Source organism: Ictalurus furcatus, chromosome 17 (genome assembly GCF_023375685.1).
Source record: "Ictalurus furcatus strain D&B chromosome 17, Billie_1.0, whole genome shotgun sequence".
Lineage (NCBI taxonomy): Eukaryota > Metazoa > Chordata > Actinopteri > Siluriformes > Ictaluridae > Ictalurus > Ictalurus furcatus.
In genome coordinates, this window is record NC_071271.1 from 11,765,919 (window position 1) to 11,785,887 (window position 19,969).

General features: G+C 42.5%; 1 protein-coding gene across 2 annotated transcripts; it reads left to right on the forward strand.

Annotated features, from left to right (window-relative positions):
* The first annotated feature begins 645 nt into the window (after positions 1–645).
* On the forward strand, positions 646–12,434 carry ywhae1 (tyrosine 3-monooxygenase/tryptophan 5-monooxygenase activation protein, epsilon polypeptide 1). Of its 2 annotated transcripts, XM_053646922.1 has the most exons (7): positions 646–833; positions 2,800–2,999; positions 3,086–3,192; positions 3,880–4,086; positions 4,446–4,582; positions 6,305–6,346; positions 10,954–12,434. In XM_053646922.1, exons 1-6 carry the CDS (start codon positions 770–772, stop codon positions 6,310–6,312), a joined length of 723 nt encoding a protein of 240 aa, XP_053502897.1. In that variant the 5' UTR covers positions 646–769; the 3' UTR covers positions 6,313–6,346; positions 10,954–12,434. The 2 variants fall into 2 exon arrangements, with proteins under 2 accessions (XP_053502897.1, XP_053502896.1); XM_053646921.1 differs by lacking the exon at positions 6,305–6,346 and having other exon boundaries at positions 649–833.
* Positions 12,435–19,969: the final 7,535 nt, after the last annotated feature.

Consider the following 19,969-nt stretch of genomic DNA (forward strand, 5'->3'; position numbering starts at 1 on the left):
GGTCCAAAAAAAAACCCTCCAGAGTCCATGAAGCAGAGGTTCATTTTTTGTTTGTTTGTTTGTTTGTTTTTGGTTACAGTGATATAAATCATAACCCACTGTTATATAACTTAGTAGATTTATTATTAAGTTCTTATTAGGCTGTTTACCTGGTCCTTGAATCAAATTGAATTAATCCTCTGGTCATTAAATCAAAAACGTAGTCCTGTAGTTCAGTTTCATGTTCGCTCAGTGACATGTTCAGGAATAAAAAGCTCTATAAATTCAATAGACAAAATATTATTGTCAACATTTAAATAACGTTCATGAAATTAATGTGTGTGTGTGTGGGGGGGGGGATATTACTGAAACTTGATCCTTTAGCGTCCACAATGTGTTAATAAACAGGACAATCTGAGACGTAAATCACAACAATAAGGACAATTCAAAATGTAATTTTTTAAACAAATCAATAAATATTTATTTTTTATGCTAAATACAAATACATAAACATACTTTCCATACATAATATCATAGATTTCTTTTTTAAAATCTTAAATAAAACCGTTTCCGAAAGGTTGAAGGATAAACTAAGGACTATGGTTGGTCCCTGCTGTTGTTCAAAGTTCCCGGATGAAAGCCTCCGCCATTTTTCCTCCAGTTTCACCGGCGGTCGCGCTTCAGTACCATTCAGGCTGCAGCTGCTGGCTTGTGCGAGGGCCTGCTGCTTCACTCACGCGCCTCTTCTTCAAATCCGTCGCTGAAGTCCACTCTCCGCACATTATTCACTATGGCTAATCGGGAGGATTTAGTATATCAAGCTAAGCTTGCTGAACAAGCAGAGAGATATGACGGTAAGATGAATGTTAAAAGAAGCGGTGTTATCTGAACTCTAGCCTGTTACCTCACACTAACGCTAGCTCGGGCGTAGTGTTTCCTAGCTAGCGCTAGTTAGCCTGGTAGCTAATTTTAGCCACCTAGCTTATGCAGCAAATGTAAACAACTAGTTAAACTGGTTAATAGGTAGGATAAAGCTGTGTAGTTAACCTGCTTTCTGGGTCGGTTAACGTGAATGCGTTTCGCCTGAACAAACTACTTGGATCATCAGAATTCGATGAGGGATGGAATGAAGATGGAGACGTTAGTGGAACAGACAAAATGGCGGATAGTTATTGGGCGAGGCGAGCTGTTGCTAGCCAAGGCAGGGGGGTGGGGTGGTGCTGGGGGGGAGTTACAGACCTCTACACCCCACCTGACACCGATAGATTTAATTATAGGTTGCAGTAATCGTGATTAAACAAATCTGCTGGTTTACTCTTTGAATAAATCTCGGTTGTCAACACAGCAACGGTGTTAGTAACGTCATTTCCAAACTTGTTAGGTTACAGCCTGAAGTAGGTACAGCAGCAGGCTGAGCTCATGTAGTGAGAGTTATATAGAGCAACGCTGCTGCATGTCGACGAGGCTTTCTCCTCAGCTTGGTGCAAAAAAAAACAACAAAAAAAAAACCACAATACGCAGGTGAATTAGACGAACTTGTCCAAGTAATATGAAACACTGTTAACCGTCATTTTTATTCATTTAAGATATATTGCCGAAGATAATAGTAATGAGAACACGAGGACATTTTTCTTTGTCAAACTGGCTAGGTGACTGCTATCTGAAGCAGTGGGTCCAGTCTACTATAGTGGTCAGTGTATTCCCATGCACTAAACGGTAGTTTAACTTAAGTTTAAAATGCCCCTGAAATTTAAACTGGTCTTTTAAGAGCTATTTGATGCCTGTCAGTTAGTTAGTGTTATGGACACTGCAGTATATCTGCACAAAAAAAATAGTATTGGATATGTTCACGCTTTGCTTTTATAGTTTGTGATTTGATTGAGTAAAATGATTACAGCGTTTTGATGACTCATCCTGCACTAGTTTTGTGTTCATCCAATGAAATACTCTCTAGAGTGTAGATGTCCATACCCACTGGATGGGTCTTGCTTTACAATAGCAGCTTGTTAGGAGCAAGCATGGTTTCAGTGTGTTTTCCTGCACATTATTATTGTTTTTCTTTCTTTAAAAACAAACTCACTCTCCATTGCTTGGTGTGCAAGAGGGTGCAATCTGTGCAAATTCAGTTATATGACAAGAACATCTTGGAAGCATGCTTTACCAACTAGAGCTGTTTTTTTCAAGAATGTTGTACTACCTCAGATTGATCAAGAAACAAACTCTGCCTTTACACAGTCAAGGCCTCTCCATCAGGAATAATAAGTAATATAATTTTAATCTACCATTCAGATGTGACTGAGCTCTCCATCACCGTCCGTGCTGCTGACAGTAGAATTCGACACGGCGTCATTCACACCATATATAGTTGTTTAGGATCTCATCGTTGTTAAAGTGCATATGTGGAGAAATGCTCCACAGTTTAAAAAAAAAAAAAAACCCTCTTATTAAACGCTTCACCGTGTTCAACATTTCGCTTGATCGCTAAGGTACTGTCAGGTCATGTTTAAATTCGGAGTGGGTGTGGAATATCTTGAATGCTGTTGGTATATTTCCTGTTGTAAAGGAAATATGTTCACATACATGTGAATTAAGCAGTGGATCCGAACAGTCTGATGCTAAAATACTACTGTAGTGTATTTTTGTTTTGTAAGCACTCAGTCATAATGTGTATCTGTCAAGTATTGGAAATATGAAATCACTAATCATAGCATGACAAGTGTGCCTCAATAATTAATGAATGGATAAGAGATTTATTGTTGCAGTGAAACAAACACCACTGTGCAAAGATTCCTCTGCTAAGTCACTGTTTAATTTTTATAGAAATGGTTGAGTCCATGAAGAAGGTGGCAGGGATGGACGTCGAGCTCACAGTGGAGGAGAGGAACCTGCTGTCGGTGGCCTACAAGAATGTCATTGGAGCCAGAAGAGCATCCTGGAGGATAATTAGCAGCATCGAGCAGAAAGAAGAAAGCAAGGGAGGAGAGGACAAATTGAAGATGATCCGGGAGTATAGGCAAACAGTAAGGAGTTATGATCCAGTTAATCCAATCGTAAAACAATTGCCAGTTTTGTTCTGTGTCTCAGTCAGAATCTTTTTCATATTTAGGTTGAGACAGAGCTGAAATCGATTTGCAATGACATCCTCGATGTGCTGGACAAGCACCTAATTCCAGCTGCTACTTCAGGAGAGTCCAAGGTGTTCTACTACAAAATGTACGTAATTCATCTTGTAAAAAGGTGCAAGTGAAACATGTATTAATGCTATTTTGGACATATGGAAAAGGGTACGACAAAAAAGGGATTTCTTAAATGGGGATTACCTCACGGATGGATTAATATGGTTATATCAAAAAGGATTATATGTATAGGTTAATATATTGGATCTAATCATAGTAATTCATTTTGGTAAACAGATGTCGTCGTCTCAAACTGTTCATCCCCAATTTTGCTGCTTGCCATTTTTTTAATATTCATTATTTTCTTAGACATAATACATATTAAGCATTCAACATATATCGTTTTTAAACTGTTTATATCACACATTGCGATGTTTTAAAAAGCTGCCAGATGTAACGGTGGGAAAATTTTCAGAAGAGCCTCAAACGAAAGTGGTGAATGGCTGCGTGTGTGTATGTGTGTATATGTATGTGTGTATATGTATGTGTGTATATGTATGTGTGTGTGTGTGTGTATATATATATATATATATATATATATATATATATATATATATATATATATATATATATATGTGTATATATATATATGTATATATATATGTATGTGTGTATGTATGTATGTATGTATGTATGTATATGTATGTACACACACACACACATGTATGTATGTGTATATATAACAACATAATCACACTTTTGGCTTGTGTCTCTGATTTCATAGGAAGGGCGACTACCACAGGTATCTCGCTGAGTTTGCCACAGGAAATGACAGGAAGGAGGCTGCAGAAAACAGTTTGGTTGCTTACAAAGCTGCTAGTGATATTGCAATGACAGACCTTCAACCTACACACCCTATTCGTTTGGGTCTCGCTTTGAACTTCTCCGTATTCTACTATGAAATCCTCAATTCTCCTGACCGTGCATGCAGGTTTGTGTTTTGCATTTTTATTATTATTATTTTTTAAATGCAGCTCTGAGATATAACTCCAGAAGCAGCCCACAGTTTGCCAAGCTCTCACTGTATTATGTAGATTGTTGAGCTTTTTATATGGCTTGTCAAACGGTCAGACAGATGAACTGTGAGCGCTATCCTTAAAGGCTAATTAAAGAGGAAGCCCATTTTGGCTCCTACTATCTTAGGTTCACGTGTTGACAGCTTGGGAATCGGCAGTGACTAATGCTGGGAGAACGCTCGGGCTGAAATGTCAGCTCTGTGTCTAATATCTTACCTTCTTGTTTAATTGGGAAGGCAGTACAACAAAGTAACGCGATTATTATTGGTTTCAGGTTGGCGAAGGCAGCATTTGATGATGCTATTGCTGAGCTTGACACGTTGAGTGAAGAAAGCTACAAGGACTCCACACTCATCATGCAGCTGTTACGTGATAATCTGACACTATGGACTTCAGATATGCAGGGTGACGGTAAGGCAGTCAGCATGCATCACACACCTGATTTCAAAATAGAGGATAGCCATAAGAAATTAGTGAAGATTAGTGGAACAGGAGTGTAATATAATATACAGTATGTGGACACCTGACCATCACATCTATATGTGCTTGTTGAACATCCAATTGCAAAGTTAATCTCTTCCCCCTTTACTGCTGTAACAGCCTCCATTCTTCTGGGAAGGCTTTCCATTGGATTTTGGAGCATGGCTGTGGGGATTTGATCATTTAGTCACAAAAGTATTAGTGAGGTCAGGTACTGGTGTGAAGTCCTGGTGCACAGATGCCGTTCTAGTTTATCCCAAAGGTGTTCAGTGGGATTGAGATCAGGGCTCTGTGCAGGCCACTAAAGTTCTTCCAATCCAAACTTGGCAAACCTTGTCTTTATAGAGCTCGCTTTGTGCTCAGCAGCATTGTCATGCTGGAACATGTTTGGGTTCATTAGTGGCTGTGGCAGGAAAATGTAATGCTACAGCATATAAACATGTCCTGTACTACTGTGCTTCCGTCTTTGTGGCAACAGTTTGGGGAAGAACATATGGGCGTGGCGGTCAGGTGTTCAGAAACCTTTGGCTGTATGGTGTAATTTAAGTAGGGCTGGGTGGTATGACAAAAATATATCACAATAATTGGACATTTCTGTGATACACAATTCGCATCATGATGTAGAATTTAAAACAGTAGTAAAATAAACAAAAACCCGTTAAAATGACTGACGATTCTTTTAATGCCTACAAAGAATTTTTTTAAGTTACATCAAATCAAAGGCATCCATTCAGTACCATTTAATTTGTAATTATTACAAACAAAAAAATACATCACTATACCAGCGATATCGCAGATACATCAATATACCACGATATCCATATTATTTGTATCGCTCAGCACTAAATTTTAGTGCCAGTGGGGGAAAAAATGCAAGATTTTCTTGCATGTTTCCTGGCATTGTGGGCACCTTTATTTCTCCATGTATGGCTACAATGTTTTGTTTGTTTGTTTGTTTTTTTATTAGAGCATTTTGTCACCACTTGGAAATTAACATAAAAAATTTCTAACAATAAAAAGTCTCATTAGAAAGCTTACACTTTGCTCCCATGAGCATAAATTGTGCCAGTTGTTACTCTACAGTAGCTACTAGCTAGCCACAAACACCTAATTATAGAGGCAAAATCATGTATTTTAACTGTCTAACAAGAGAGTCTAATCAGATGTTTCTTTGAGTTCTACTTATTTTTATTCAAGTTTGCTTGGATACCAGTATGTCCAGTTCTTGAATTCTGAATAACGAGTGCTGCGTTTCTCTTTGTAAACAGTGAGTAAAGTAATACAGATGACTCACTGTACATTATGTTCAGAAACGGAGTACTGCGTATCACTTGGGTAAATAACTATAGGAAGCCCTTGTGCATGTTAATTAAGGAATTGTAACTAGTTATGCATTAACTAGTTCCCACTGTGCTTCCAGCAAAACATTTCAACAATCTAAATATTATTTATTGTGTCCTTTTCAATAAATCAGTAACTTGGGAGATTAAATAAAGCATTTGAAATGCATTCGTGCTATGAATAGGAGAAATTAGGATCAATATCAAACACACAATCTCTGCAGTCTGTATTAAATTTCTATATAATCTTTATTGTCCAAAATGTATTTGTCGTCCACTTAACCATTTCCCCCTCCCCTTTCTTACTGTTTAGATTCCTAAAGGGTGTTAAGTTAATTGCCTACAAATTGTATTTGTAAGTGAGCCCATTTCTTGCTCTGCTCTGTTGCTAACCACATTGCCACACACTCACCTTAACCTTTGTGCTAAGGTTTGCTAAGTTCAGAAAACTACTTGTGTGTCTCAAGCATGTCTTGATATTAACAGTTTTATGGAGATTAAAATATGAGAAATATGAGTCTGCAGATGTGGAGGCTTCGTTGTGGAAAACACAAAGTGTTTGTGGTTAAAAATTACCGTTAGTATTAGTATAATTGTAAATGCTTACCTGAGGGCATCTGGTAATATGAACAGTTGCTGCCAAAAGTCACATTTTCTAACTCAGGGTTCTCAAAGTCATTGTATCCAGGGACCCTTTTAACTGTTTGATGAACCCCATTTTGCGAACCGTGGCTCTATCTATATAATATTAGTTCCATAAAATGAAAATTATTAATGGATTGTATGAGCTCCAAGATGCAATCTAAAAAGCATGCTGGTTTAAGTACATGGTTTAAATACAAACTTTTTAATTAAAACTCTTTTTGTAGCCAGGGACCCTTTTTAACTGTTTTTTTTTTTTTTTTTTTTAAATGCACAGAATTCCTCAGCACAGATTATTTAATAAATATTATCCTATTATTTAGATATTCTCGTAAAATTTGTACAGTTTTTCCACGTTACACTCACAGAACACATTTACATTATTTGCATGTCTACTTGTTTGGAGTAATTGTGGTTTGGATTGAATTCATTCAGCTTAAGGGACCAGATAGGGTCAGATAGTCTAATAATAAATATTGTAATTTTGGTAATTGACTGAACACCACGTTGAGAATTGTGGTTCTATTGATATAAAATGAATCCCATAAAAGGAAAATAATTGATGAATTGTATGAGCTGCAGGATGAAATCTAACAAGCATACTAGTTTGTGCAAATAAACAAAACTTAAGTTTAAAAGAACCGTATACAAACAGTTTAATAACTAGTTTAACGAGAAGTTTTACACGAATACAGGAAATGTTTTTTTTAATGGCTTTTTCCCCAAAAGAGCATATTAAATATTTATATAATAATTATATGAATAAATATAATATTTCAAAGGGGCTGCCAAGCTTAATTTTTAAAATCTAATGAGTAGTGGCTTAACTATGTTCAGTCTGGACATACGGATGTGAAAATTTCCCAAAAGAATTAGGAGGTTAATCAAGTAATGGGCCTAATGTTATTGCTGTTATATTTACAAAACTTAAGTTTCTTCTTAGCCGAGGACTCTCAGCACACCTTCTGCTTTCAGAACGAATGTGTTAAATTAAATAGCTGGATCACCACATTCACATCTACACTTCAATAAATTGCTTTATCTTAGCATGTAAAAATATTTTGAATATAGGGAAATTCAACTATTTCTTTTTATCAGATCTGAAACGAATATAAGATTACTAAGCCTATTTCCGGATATTTCTATGCATTTTAAGCTTGAGATGATCTTAATCTATTAGCACATAATTTTGCTTATCTCAAGTTTATTTCTAGAAAGAAAAAATATCTGCCAATAGAATAAGGCCATTTTAAGCCTGAAGTGAGTAAATGTGACTAGTAATAGCCGTAATGATCTTATACTTGCTAAGATTTTTTGCAGCATATGGGTTTACAGTACCTATAGTTACAGTTTTTCTAAAAAATCAAGAATGTGGATAATTCACATGACCAGATGTCCTCATCTGAGTACTTTGCAAGTATCGTTGCATATCTGATGATCACTGATGGTCTCTTACAGAGACTGACTGTGAAATACTGCTGTTGTGAGTGTAGTGCATGAACTGGAAACAGTATTAGTACTATTGAGGAGAACATAATGGGCCCATTTGAAAGGGATAAAGTGTCTGACTTGCACAAATGGCCACGATAACCCAGATGTACATGTCTGCATCATTGTGGACAAAACACTCGGTATTAAGGATGCACCGATACAAAATATCAGATTATTTAAGAATGAAATCTACCAATATAGATAGTTTGATGGTTTTTTAATACCTTGATTCAAATTTCTGATAAGTACGCAACTTTAAAAGAAATGTAAAGAATAACTTTATCATCCGCCACACTGAATACGTTCTCCAGTAAGCAGACTTCTTCAAAATAACGCCGAGGCTCAAGGTGTTTTACAAGTCGCTGAAAGCCGTGTCCTCCACTACGAAGATTGGTCGAACGTCAAGCACAATAAACTCCGTTATTCTCTGAGTAATGTCTCGAGCTTTTCTGGTGTCTGGTTTGAATGTTCTCGTGCTGTCAGGCGCTTGCACTATAGACAGAGTAACTGTAGCCTTTGGATGGGATGAAGCTCGTCCCTTTTTAACTAAAGCATCCTCTGCTTTAGCTGTAACGAACCCGTCATATTCCTTCTCGTGTTGAGCTTTAAGGTGGGTAATCAGATTAGATGTGTTAAGTTTTAGCAACTGTTCCACCTCGTGAATTTCTAGCAGTGCAGAGCTTACAAATTGCAGTTCTGCTGTCAATGTCACCCAATGTAAAATAATTCCACACAAGAGACATTTTCTTCACACACAGCATGAGGTAAAGGTTAATTGTCCCCCTTTTGATCGACAGGATATAATCGTCCCTGATCATTGGCTGTTTTTAAACATTTGGCTGATGTCAGATAGCACGGATAACTGCTTTTATTGGCCAATACAACAGTGCATCCCTACTCAGTATTACTACTATAACACATGGCTTTGTCTGTTATCAGGTTTATATATTACATTGATTAGCAGTGGACTTATCACTGAATGCATGTTGCTGTGACTCACACGACAGATCTTGCATGTGAACTCTTAAAGCACACTGCCATTGTACCATTGATGTTTCACATGGCTTGGCAGCAGAAGATTGCAGGAAGTTGATTCAGTGAATAAGAGGATGTTTGTGCCTGGTATCAAATCAAATTCAGACAAAGTAAGATCAGGGCATCTTGAACTTTCCAGACTTGGGGGAAAAACTAAGGGTATTGCTAGTTTGTACTGGGATAAAATTAATGATTTTGTTCGTAATCATCTGCATTATAATACCTCCCTTGGTAAAACAGATACAGCTCAAATAGAGTGGTGCAGGGATGATGTCATTTTTGGCACTTTTCCACCGCACGGTACGGCTCGACTCGACTCTGCTCGCTTTTTGGGGGGTTTTCACTGTGGATAGTACCTGAGTGGAAGACGGCACCCGTGTTGAGGTGACACTAAACTGCAGTGGAAATGCAAGCTTGGAAAAGTAAAGCAAGCCGAGTCGTACCATGCAGTGGAAAAGTGGCTTTTGTATGCCAAAACCCAGAAAGGAGTTAGCATTTTAGCCCTTCCGGTTCCATCATCCTGAATGGGTTGTTTGAATGGGATTTTGGTTAAAAGACTGAAATAAGGTCTGTGGTGAACACGAGCTCAAAATATTTTCATGTTTTGTTCTACGACATAAAATATGCCACTAATACCCCATTCATGATTTTTAAAGCTTTTATGTGTATTGAAAAAGGCGGTTGCTAACAAGTTACTAAACGGGACTAAAGACCTTGTCTGGGACATTAAATGTAATGCGACACCATTAGCTTTAGCAGAATACCCAGAGTCTACGAAAATAAATTTCTTGTTTACTGTTTGTCAACATTACCTTTTTTACCCAACAGAGTAAATCCATATTATGGAAGCTGTTTTTAAATCAAGTTTGGAAAAGTTGTCAGAAGCTCAGTGATGATGACGTTGAAGTCATGCAACTGTGGTGTAGTTCATTTATAGCATAAGGTTAGCTTTTTATTTCTGCCAATTGTATTTAGGCTTCAAACTTCATAAAGGTTGTGTTCATTTGTGAAAATTATCTTGATGGAGAAAACATGTTAGCATTGTAAACTTTTGTTGATCACAGAGCTTATTTTTTGTGATAATCTAGAAGCCTATGGGAAAATCCTACTGGTTTGTGTCGAGGGAACCAGTGTGATGCTAACTTCCGGGTTCCAGTACAAAATGGCGTCACTGCTTGTATAGGCTTCTGCAATTAATGACTGAAACTTACAACAGCGTTTTTATCGTCAGTGTATCTCCATACATGATGTGCCTCCATGTACGATTGGGTGTCGGTGTCCCACAAATATAGTGAAGTGTGATATTTAGTTCAGGAATTACTCTCACAACTGCCATGCTGTGTTTCCTCTGGAGTCTGCAGTTGACAAACTGTAAAAGAAAATGTTCTCAACCAACCTTTTGATTCAGCTGGAGAATTTAACATACAACTTTATACAATTGTCATCTAAATATAACCATCATTAATTGTGCATCCTTGGTTATGGTTCGAAGTAAGAACTGGATTTTGTGGACATTTTTGGCACTTGGTTGTACAAGTCCACAGGAATGTGTGTGAGAATCGATCACTTGGGTACTGTTTGTTTTTTTCCCTTATCCACAGTCTGCTTTGTTAATGATTTATTTCTCCTCGTTGCATGCGTTCTCCACTAGAAGTGCTTTGGTGTTGGTTGAACATGCTCTGATTATTGGTGCATTGGCTGTTTGCTGCTGTCAGGACATAATCTTAAAATACACAATTCAAAGAAAGTCGCATGCTGAATTCTGATATGTTGATGTATTTTTTCAATGTGCAGGTGAGGAACAGAATAAAGAGGCGCTGCAAGATGTGGAGGATGAGAACCAGTGAAACATCACAGCCAATATGAGACTCCAGCCCACTCGCCCCCTTCCCAAAGCCCATCATAAAGGTGGCCACTAAGCCCAACCTCAAGAATGACACGCAACAGCTTGATGCCTCCGTTTTGTTTTGTTTTTTTTTGGTTTTTTTTGTTATTTGTTTTATTTTTAATATTCATTTTTTTATTATCCCTTCAATTGAAACAAGAAACCACTTCTGAAACAGACATCAACTGTAATTTCTGATGGGCAGAGCTTAGAGATTTTTTTGTTTGTTTGTTTCGTTTTTGTGTTTTGTGTGTGTGTCCTGGTACAATGTTCCTTTTTTTTAAGTTTATTTGCTTTGTTCCTCAACATTTTATCAGTTGCTGGATATATGAGTTTTTTTCTTAATGTAATTGCAAAATTAACTTTTATTACTATTACTGATATGTCTACTATTAGGCTATTAGTTGTTGGAGCTGTAATATTTGTGTTAGTGCAATTATCAAATGCAGTTAAAATGATTAAACCTTGGAAAGGGCAAGTCAAAAATAAAGTGCTCTTTTTGTCAATTTAGTTTTTCAGAGCAAGTTTGCAAGTTTCTTTATCCATGTGGAGCAAAATGCTTAACATCACAAAGTAGGAGTTACGTAGTGATACTTAGCAGTGGTGCGGACTGTAATCTGTGCTAAAATACTGTATTATGCACATAGGCTGATGGTGGATGGATAGTTGCAGCTCTAAAATTGAAGGAGCCTTGTTGCTTTTAGAACTTAAAATGCAGGTCTCCATTGGCTGTTTGAAAAATATTAAAAAGCACTAATAAAGTTGATTTTAAGCTCTCATAAGTATATGAAATAGTCTATTTCCCTTCTTCCCCTAAATTTATATATTGCCTACAATTTATTCTGTACTTTTTGTTCATATTTAATTTGATGCTAATTTGTACTACTACTGGAAATTTGACTGGAGCCACAGATAAAGAATCTGTATTATTGTTCTTCTAGAGAAACAGCATGGAATTAACATTGGAGTTAAAATAAAACTGCCTCAAATAAAACCTTTTTGTGATTTTAATTTTGCATGTTTTATAATATGCATTTTCCATGCTGATTAAAATGGGAAACCGTTCATTAAACGGTTAAATGAACACGAAACTGCTTTTATGTTTCGTCTAGAATGGGGCACAATCACAAAAAGACAGATCGGCCATTAACTGTAACTTTGAGACGTTAGTGTGGGTTTCTAGTGGAACCTTATGAATTAAAAACATTTATTATTTAACTATTGACCATTTCATGGAACTATAAAAGCTTCTTGACAGGATGATGATCAAACTTATGCAACTTAGTTCATTATACTCAAATGGTAATCAGTTTCAGTGTTCTTTGTTTTGCATTTTGGCATGTAACATTTTTAATCCAGTGCATGAAAATAAAAAATAATGATACAAGCACTGAGAATTAAGCTTGGGTATCTTGGTGCAGAAGAAGAATCAAAACCAACTCCTACACTTGAGAAGCAGCTTGTCCTGTTCACAAGCCCTTAGGTCCAAAAACATTACCATTATGTTTCACTTCTCATTGCCGATACAGTAAAGCAGTGGTCACCAACCCTCTTCCTTGAGATCTCCAACCAAAATCTAACACCTGTTTTAGTTGATCAAGAACTTAAGGCTTCTGATGATTAGATGGTCAAGTGGGCAAGATTATTTTTGGAGCTAAAGTCTTCAATAAGGTAGATCTTCAGGAACAGGGTCGGGGACCTCTGCTGTAAAGGGCATTTGATATTATTACTGGTGTGAATCATTAGATGGCATTACTACATATTTTCTCTTTCATAGTTCAAAGACATTTTTCAAGTTTCATAAAAGTAGTAATGCATATTTATAGTTTACATTTGCATGTGTAAATATAATTAGAGACATACACTAACTGCCAAGTAAATTAATTTACTTTTAAATGTACCAGCTGGAGTACATCACAGTTATGAAACTTGAGTATACTCAAACTTAGTTATATTAGCTAGATTCACTGGAGTTATTTAAAACCAAAGATCGTATACTGTACGTTGCATCATATTCAATAATATTTAAGAAGCAAATGCTGACTTCTAAGTGTATTATTGTCAGAATAATACAACTAGTTTATGTACTACCAAAATGATTTTCTTTAACAATAAAAGACACTACTACATGATAAACATCAATGCCAGTGAGAATCACCTGGATAGCATATGCGTGCACCACCGTTCAGACCGTCAACAAACTCACAAAATGAGTTGTTTCTTAAATATAATTCTAACTACAGACATCCCAAATCTCCCGGAAGTTCCGGGAGCCTCCCGTATATTGATAGCGGCTCCCTGACATGATGGATTAAGCCAGCTACTATAGGGGCCTATTACAAATTCTATGGTCTCTTGCTCGCTCTCAAAAAATTTTGATTTCTGGGTTAATGTAAATAATTTGCGGGTATCAGGGAGCCTCTATAAATATACTCCTGTAACTTCAAGGAGATTTGGGTTGTCTATATGTATATCTCAAATATATATATATACATATGTAAGTATTGAACGTGTCAACATTTTTTCCATTAAATATATTTCCAATGAGGTTATTTGCATGAAATTTTCACCAGACATCAGTATTATCTCAAGAAATCCGGAAATACAATGAATTCACAACATTAAAGTCCATTATGTGTAATAAAGTGGAGTGACACAGGAAAAAAGTATTGAACACACTAAGAAAAAGCTGTTCTCCAAGGCAAGGTAAGGCAAGGAACCAGCTGAAATCCATCCATCCATCCATCTTCTATACCGCTTATCCTTCCTTCAGGGTCACGGGGAACCTGGAGCCTCACCTGAAATCCATAAGTAATTATACCCCTATCTGTGCAAATTAATATCAGCTGGGTTAGTATGTGGATGTTGTGTGAGAAATGTTCCAAGAATATTTATGTTTGTAACGTTACAGTCTAACGCTATAATGGGAATAAAACACTTTGGGATGTGCCATCATACCACCTCATCTTTGATTATTTTCTTATAAAAGTGAGCTTTGTTCCTTACATAAATTCTCTGAGTCTTTCTAAGTAAGTCACTTTGCATAAAAGTAACCACCAAATCCACTAATGAGGACTGACAGAAAAAGCATAAAAATGTAAAAGACTCAGGCAGCAGCTTCCCAAATGGCCATCTGCTTCAATAATGCAGAAGGACATGATGGAGAAGAGGAGAGGATGAAGTATTGTTGAAAGATTTGGCTTTGGGAAAGGGAACTCTGATCTGACACAAAACCCAGACTCCTCAGAGTTCCTGTCTTTTTTCGAGGGCAGTTTGTATAAAATTAAAACAACAACATGGACATAACAATGTTATACATCGACAAAAGGCTCTCAGTATATGTGGTTTCATATTATCCATCCATCCATCTTCTACCGCTTACTCCTTCTTCAGGGTCGCGAAGGGGAACCTGGAGCCAATCCCAGGGAGCATCGGGCACAAGGCGGGGTACACCCTGGACAGGGTGCCAGTCCATCGCAGGGCACAATCACATACACACTCACACATCCATTCATACACTATGGACACTTTAGACATGCCAATCAGCCTACCATGCATGTCTTTGGACTGGGGGAGGAAACCGGGGTACCCGGAGGAAACCCCCACAGCACGGGGAGAACATACAAACTCCGCACACACATGGCCCTGGCAGGAATCGAATGCTGGACCCTGGAGGTGTGAGGCAAATGTGCTAACCACTAAGCCACCGTGCGCCCTATATTATATTATATTATATTATATTATATTATATTATATTGCACTGAGAAAAACAGAAACTAACTGCTTCTAGATCATGGATGTAGTACTTCCTGTTTGTGAAGGATATTGATGGTGAAACTCATCACTCTACACGTCAAAGTTTACAATCATTTTATTTACGTGTTGTTAATTGCAATTTACTTTAAGTGACGGTGGTGTGAAAATATTAAAAAGTATTTAAAAAGCTAGCTTTAAACAAACTCCTCTCAATATATGGTTTAGGATCAACTTCACACCCTGATTTAGTATCAAAATAAAGTTGGGTTCAGCATGTACAACCTTTTTTTTTTTTTTTTTTAATTGAACAACTTACACAATCACATTACATATAAACACATTGGATTATATTGATAAAAAATGAGTATATGAAAAAAACACAAGCAAAAACATTTGCATAATATAACATTATATATATGAATCATAATTTTATATGTACACTTTGCACTTTAATTAATCACACACACACACACACACACACACACATATACATATATATATATATATATATATATATATATATATATATATATTGTCGCGACGGGCAGAGAGCCGGCGCACACAAGAAGGAATTCGCTCCTTCTCCAACTGCCGCACCGGCACGACGTGGGCAGCTTCGTGCCGAACATTCCGCCAGCTGGAAGGACCGCCGCGGCGGGGCGGGACTGACGTGACGCCGGCCAGCGATTGGCGGACCCAACGGAGAAATTCCACCACTCAGGCGACGGCGGAGGAGGATAAAAGGGCGCGCTTCCGGCCGTACGAGAGAAGAGAAGACCGTAGCGACAAGACGGACTCCGTGCGTGTTTTCCAGCGACATAGCGACTCGCAATCACCGAGCACGACGGTAACCTCACGCCCCACACTAATCTCTCTCTCTCTCTCTCTCTCTCTCTCCCCACAAAAGGTGCACGCGCAGACGAGATCGCCGGGTGGTGAGAGTCCCACCTACGGAGGACGCCGGCCCGGGAAAACCCTCGCCCCCGTCTCGGGAATCCCGCCTTCGCCACGAGTAGGCTACACCGGCAGTCACGCCTCCACAAGCCCCGCACTCATCCCCTCACAACCCACTCACTTCACCCTTGCACCAATAAACCACCGTTTGTGAACGGTGTGAACGGACGAAATTGACGGTGTGGGTCGAAGGGAGACCGGTAACCGCCCTGCTGGACACCGGGAGCACGGTGATCCTCGCCCGGCCCTCCATCCTGCCTGAGGAGCGCCGCCCAAGGGGGACGTTCACCGTGACCTGCGTCCATGGGGACACCCGGGAAGTCCCCTCAGCCGAGGTCCAGATCCGGGGCGAAGCCGGCACCTGGCCCCTCCAGGTCGGAATCGTCCCCGAACTCCCCGTGCCCCTCCTCCTGGGACGAGACTGGCCAGGACTCCTGGTGGTACCGAGAGCCGAGCCCCGGAGATTGCGGCGACGTACGAAGGGGACCCCGGCCCGGCCGGCCTACCTGGCCCAGGACGACGGAGAGGCCACCACGGAAGGTAAGACCCCCCAAGCTACTAATCCTCTGTCGTCTGTCTTTCCCCAGGTGAACCGAGAGGGGAAGTTCGGCCGGGAGCAGAAGGAGGACGGCCGGCTGAAGCACTGCTGGGCTCAGGTACGGGTGATAGAGGGGGTCGACCAGAGTCCAGACCTGAGGCACCCCACATCGTACTTCCTCGTCCGAGGGGGGCTCCTCCACCAACGGGCCTGCCGCCGCGGGGAGCAGGTGGACCTACTGGTGGTGCCCCGACCCAAGACGGCCGTCTTATTGCACCTAGCCCACACCCATCCACTCGGCGGCCACCTGGGGGCCCGAAATACCCTGGAGAAGCTGCGGGACCGCTTCGTGTGGCCCGGGATGGATGCGGAGGTCCGGGCCTTTTGCCAACAGTGCCCGCAGTGCCAGCGCACGGCCCCGCGGAGGCCCCCACCGGCGCCCCTGATCCCCCTGCCCATTATCGGCGTCCCGTTTGAGCGAGTGGGCATGGATCTCGTGGGGCCCCTACCCAAGTCTGCCCGGGGCCATGAATACATCCTGGTCCTCGTCGACTACGCCACGCGGTACCCTGAGGCGGTGCCGCTCCGCAAGGCCACCTCGCAAAACATCGCCAGGGAGCTGGTACTCATCTTCAGTCGAGTGGGGATCCCCAAGGACGTTCTGACCGACCAAGGTACGCCTTTTGTCTCGAAGCTAATGGCGGATTTGTGTCGTCTGTTACAGGTGAAGCACCTCCGGACGTCGGTCTACCACCCCCAAACCGACGGGCTGGTCGAGAGGTTCAATCAGACCCTCAAGCGGATGCTGCGCCGGGTGGTGGACGAGGAGGGAAGGAACTGGGACCTCCTCCTCCCCTACGTACTTTTCGCCGTTCGGGAATGCCCCCAGGCGTCCACGGGCTTCACGCCCTTCGAGCTCCTGTTCGGGTGGCGCCCGCGGGGATTGTTGGACGTGGCCCGCGAAGCCTGGGAGGAGCAACCATCCCCCTTCCGCGCCGTCGTCGAGTACGTGCAGGACATGCAAGCAAGGATTGACAGGGTGGGCCCCATCGTCCGGGAGCACATGCATGCGGTACAGGAAGAGCAGAAGAAGGTATACAACCACCCCGCACAGCCCCGGGAATTCCAGCCGGGGGACCGGGTCCTCCTGTTAGTGCCCAGCAGCGCCTGCAAGTTCCTCGCCCGGTGGCAAGGTCCATATACCGTCCTCGAGCGCCAGGGCCCGGTCAACTACCGCCTGCAGCAGCCCGGTAAGCGGACGGATGAGAAGCTATACCATGTAAACCTGCTGAAAAAATGGGTGGAACCAGCACCGGTGGTGTCAGCGTTCGCAGCTCAGGACTCGGACCGGGGCAAGGGTACCTTGGTCGGCTTAGGGGAGGACCTCACCCCCGCCCAAAGACAGGAGCTTACCGAGATGATCGACCAGTTCGCAGATGTGTTTTCGGCTACCCCGGGGATGACCCAGCTGGTCCAGCATGAAATCAAGACTCCTCCCGGTGTAGTGGTGAGACAAAGGCCCTACCGTGTCCCCGAGGCTCGGCGCCAGGCCATCGAGGGGGAAGTCAGTCGCATGCTGCGGGACCACGTCATCGAGGAGTCCAGCAGCCCCTGGTCCAGCCCCATCGTCGTCGTGCCGAAGCCGGATGGGAGCATGAGGCTATGCAACGACTTCCGGAGGCTGAACCAGGTGTCAGAGTTCGACAGCTACCCCCTCCCCAGAGTGGACGACCTGGTCGAGAGGCTGGGGAGAGCCCGATTCATATCGACCCTGGACCTCACCAAAGGCTACTGGCAAGTGGCGCTTGCACCGGAGGCAAGGCCCAAGACGGCCTTTAGCCCGGCCACTGGCAGTATCGGGTTCTCCCCTTTGGGCTGCACGGGGCGCCCGCCACGTTCCAGCGGCTAATGGACATCCTCCTGCGGCCCCACCGGCAGTTTGCAGCGGCCTACCTGGACGACGTGGTCATCCACTCCTCCACCTGGGCCGACCACCTGTTCCACCTCAGGGAGGTCCTGAAAGCACTCCGGGCGGCCGGCCTGACCGCCAACCCAAAGAAGTGCCACCTAGGGCTGACGGAAGCCCAGTGCCTGGGATACCACATCGGACGGGGAATGCTGAAGCCCCAACTAAAGAAGATCGAGGCTGTGAAGGGCTACCCGCGTCCGACATCGAAAAAGCAGGTACGTGCCTTCTTGGGATTGGCAGGCTACTACCGCAGGTTCGTGCCTAATTTTTCTGCTGTAGCCTCTCCCCTCTCAGACCTTACAAAGAAGGGCCAGCCAGACCAGGTCAGGTGGACAGCCGACGCAGAAAGGGCCTTCCAGGCCCTAAAAGGGGCCCTCACCAGCGCGCCGGTACGCCGCAACCTGGACTTTGACCTCCCGTTCACCGTGCATACGGATGCATCCGAGACCGGGCTGGGCGCCGTCCTCTCCCAGACCTTTGACGGGGAAGAACACCCGGTCCTCTACATCAGCCGAAAGCTGTCCCCGGCCGAGAGGAAGTATGCGGCGGTCGAGCGGGAGGCACTGGCGATAAAATGGGCCATTGAGGAGCTGAGATACTACCTGGCAGGCAGGCACTTCTCCAACTGCCGCACCGGCACAACGTGGGCAGCTTCGTGCCGAACATTCTGCCAGCCGGAAGGACCGCCGCGGCGGGGCGGGACTGACGCGACGCCGGCCAGCGATTGGCGGACCCAACGGAGAAATTCCACCACTCAGGCGACGGCGGAGGAGGATAAAAGGGCGCGCTTCCGGCCGTACGAGAGAAGAGAAGACCGTAGCGACAAGACAGACTCCGTGCGTGTTTTCCAGCGACATAGCGACTCGCAATCACCGAGCACGACGGTAACCTCACGCCCCACGCTAATCTCTCTCTCTCTCTCTCTCTCTCTCTCTCTCTCTCTCCCCACAAAAGGTGCACGCGCGGACGAGATCGCCGGGTGGTGAGAGTCCCACCTACGGAGGACGCCGGCCCGGGAAAACCCTCGCCCCCGTCTCGGGAATCCCGCCTCCGCCACGAGTAGGCTACACCGGAAGTCACGCCTCCACAAGCCCCGCACTCATCCCCTCACAACCCACTCACTTCACCCTTGCACCAATAAACCACCGTTTGTGAACGTTCTTCTGCCTCCTGTGGGTCTGTACGCCGCCTTCCCCGGGCTAATTCCTCACAATATATATACACTGAGTCACCTCTACAATCATCCCTCCACCAATTCACCTCTATTTTACGGTGCAAAATCCCCTATTAGACTGTCCTACCAATATAAAATAAACAGGTAGGATGAGTTTACGGTGCAAAATACCCTATCAGATCCCAAGTCCACACGCAAGTAGTAGAAAATGATGGGCATGTTGTTCAGCGTGACAAAAATGACACAATATTGATGTGCCCATGCGCAGTAAGCCTTGGTAGGACACTCTGATGGGTAGGATGAAATGTCAGGACACCTGGCTTGCTAGCGCTTGATTTAATGTTAGCGAAATTGTTTTTGTTTATTTGTTTTTTAAAAAAAAGGTTACATAGTTTACTAAAAGTTTGCTAAGTTTTGATTCCTTTTTACAAAATGTGGAGCTGTATCTCACTCTCTTCATCTCTCTTCACACAGGAACATGGATGGAGGAAACTCCGTCTGACCTGCCAGTGAGCTCCACTACAACACCGTGGA

What these genes read in the sequence shown, in the direction of transcription:
- ywhae1 (XM_053646921.1), top strand. Translation starts at nt 770, where the DNA reads ATGGCTAATCGGGAGGATTTAGTATATCAAGCTAAGCTTGCTGAACAA. An exon ending in ACAAGCAGAGAGATATGACG is followed by an intron (nt 834 to 2,799) that starts GTAAGATGAATG and finishes TAATTTTTATAG; the next exon opens with AAATGGTTGAGTCCATGAAG. An exon ending in AAGGTGTTCTACTACAAAAT is followed by an intron (nt 3,193 to 3,879) that starts GTACGTAATTCA and finishes CTGATTTCATAG; the next exon opens with GAAGGGCGACTACCACAGGT.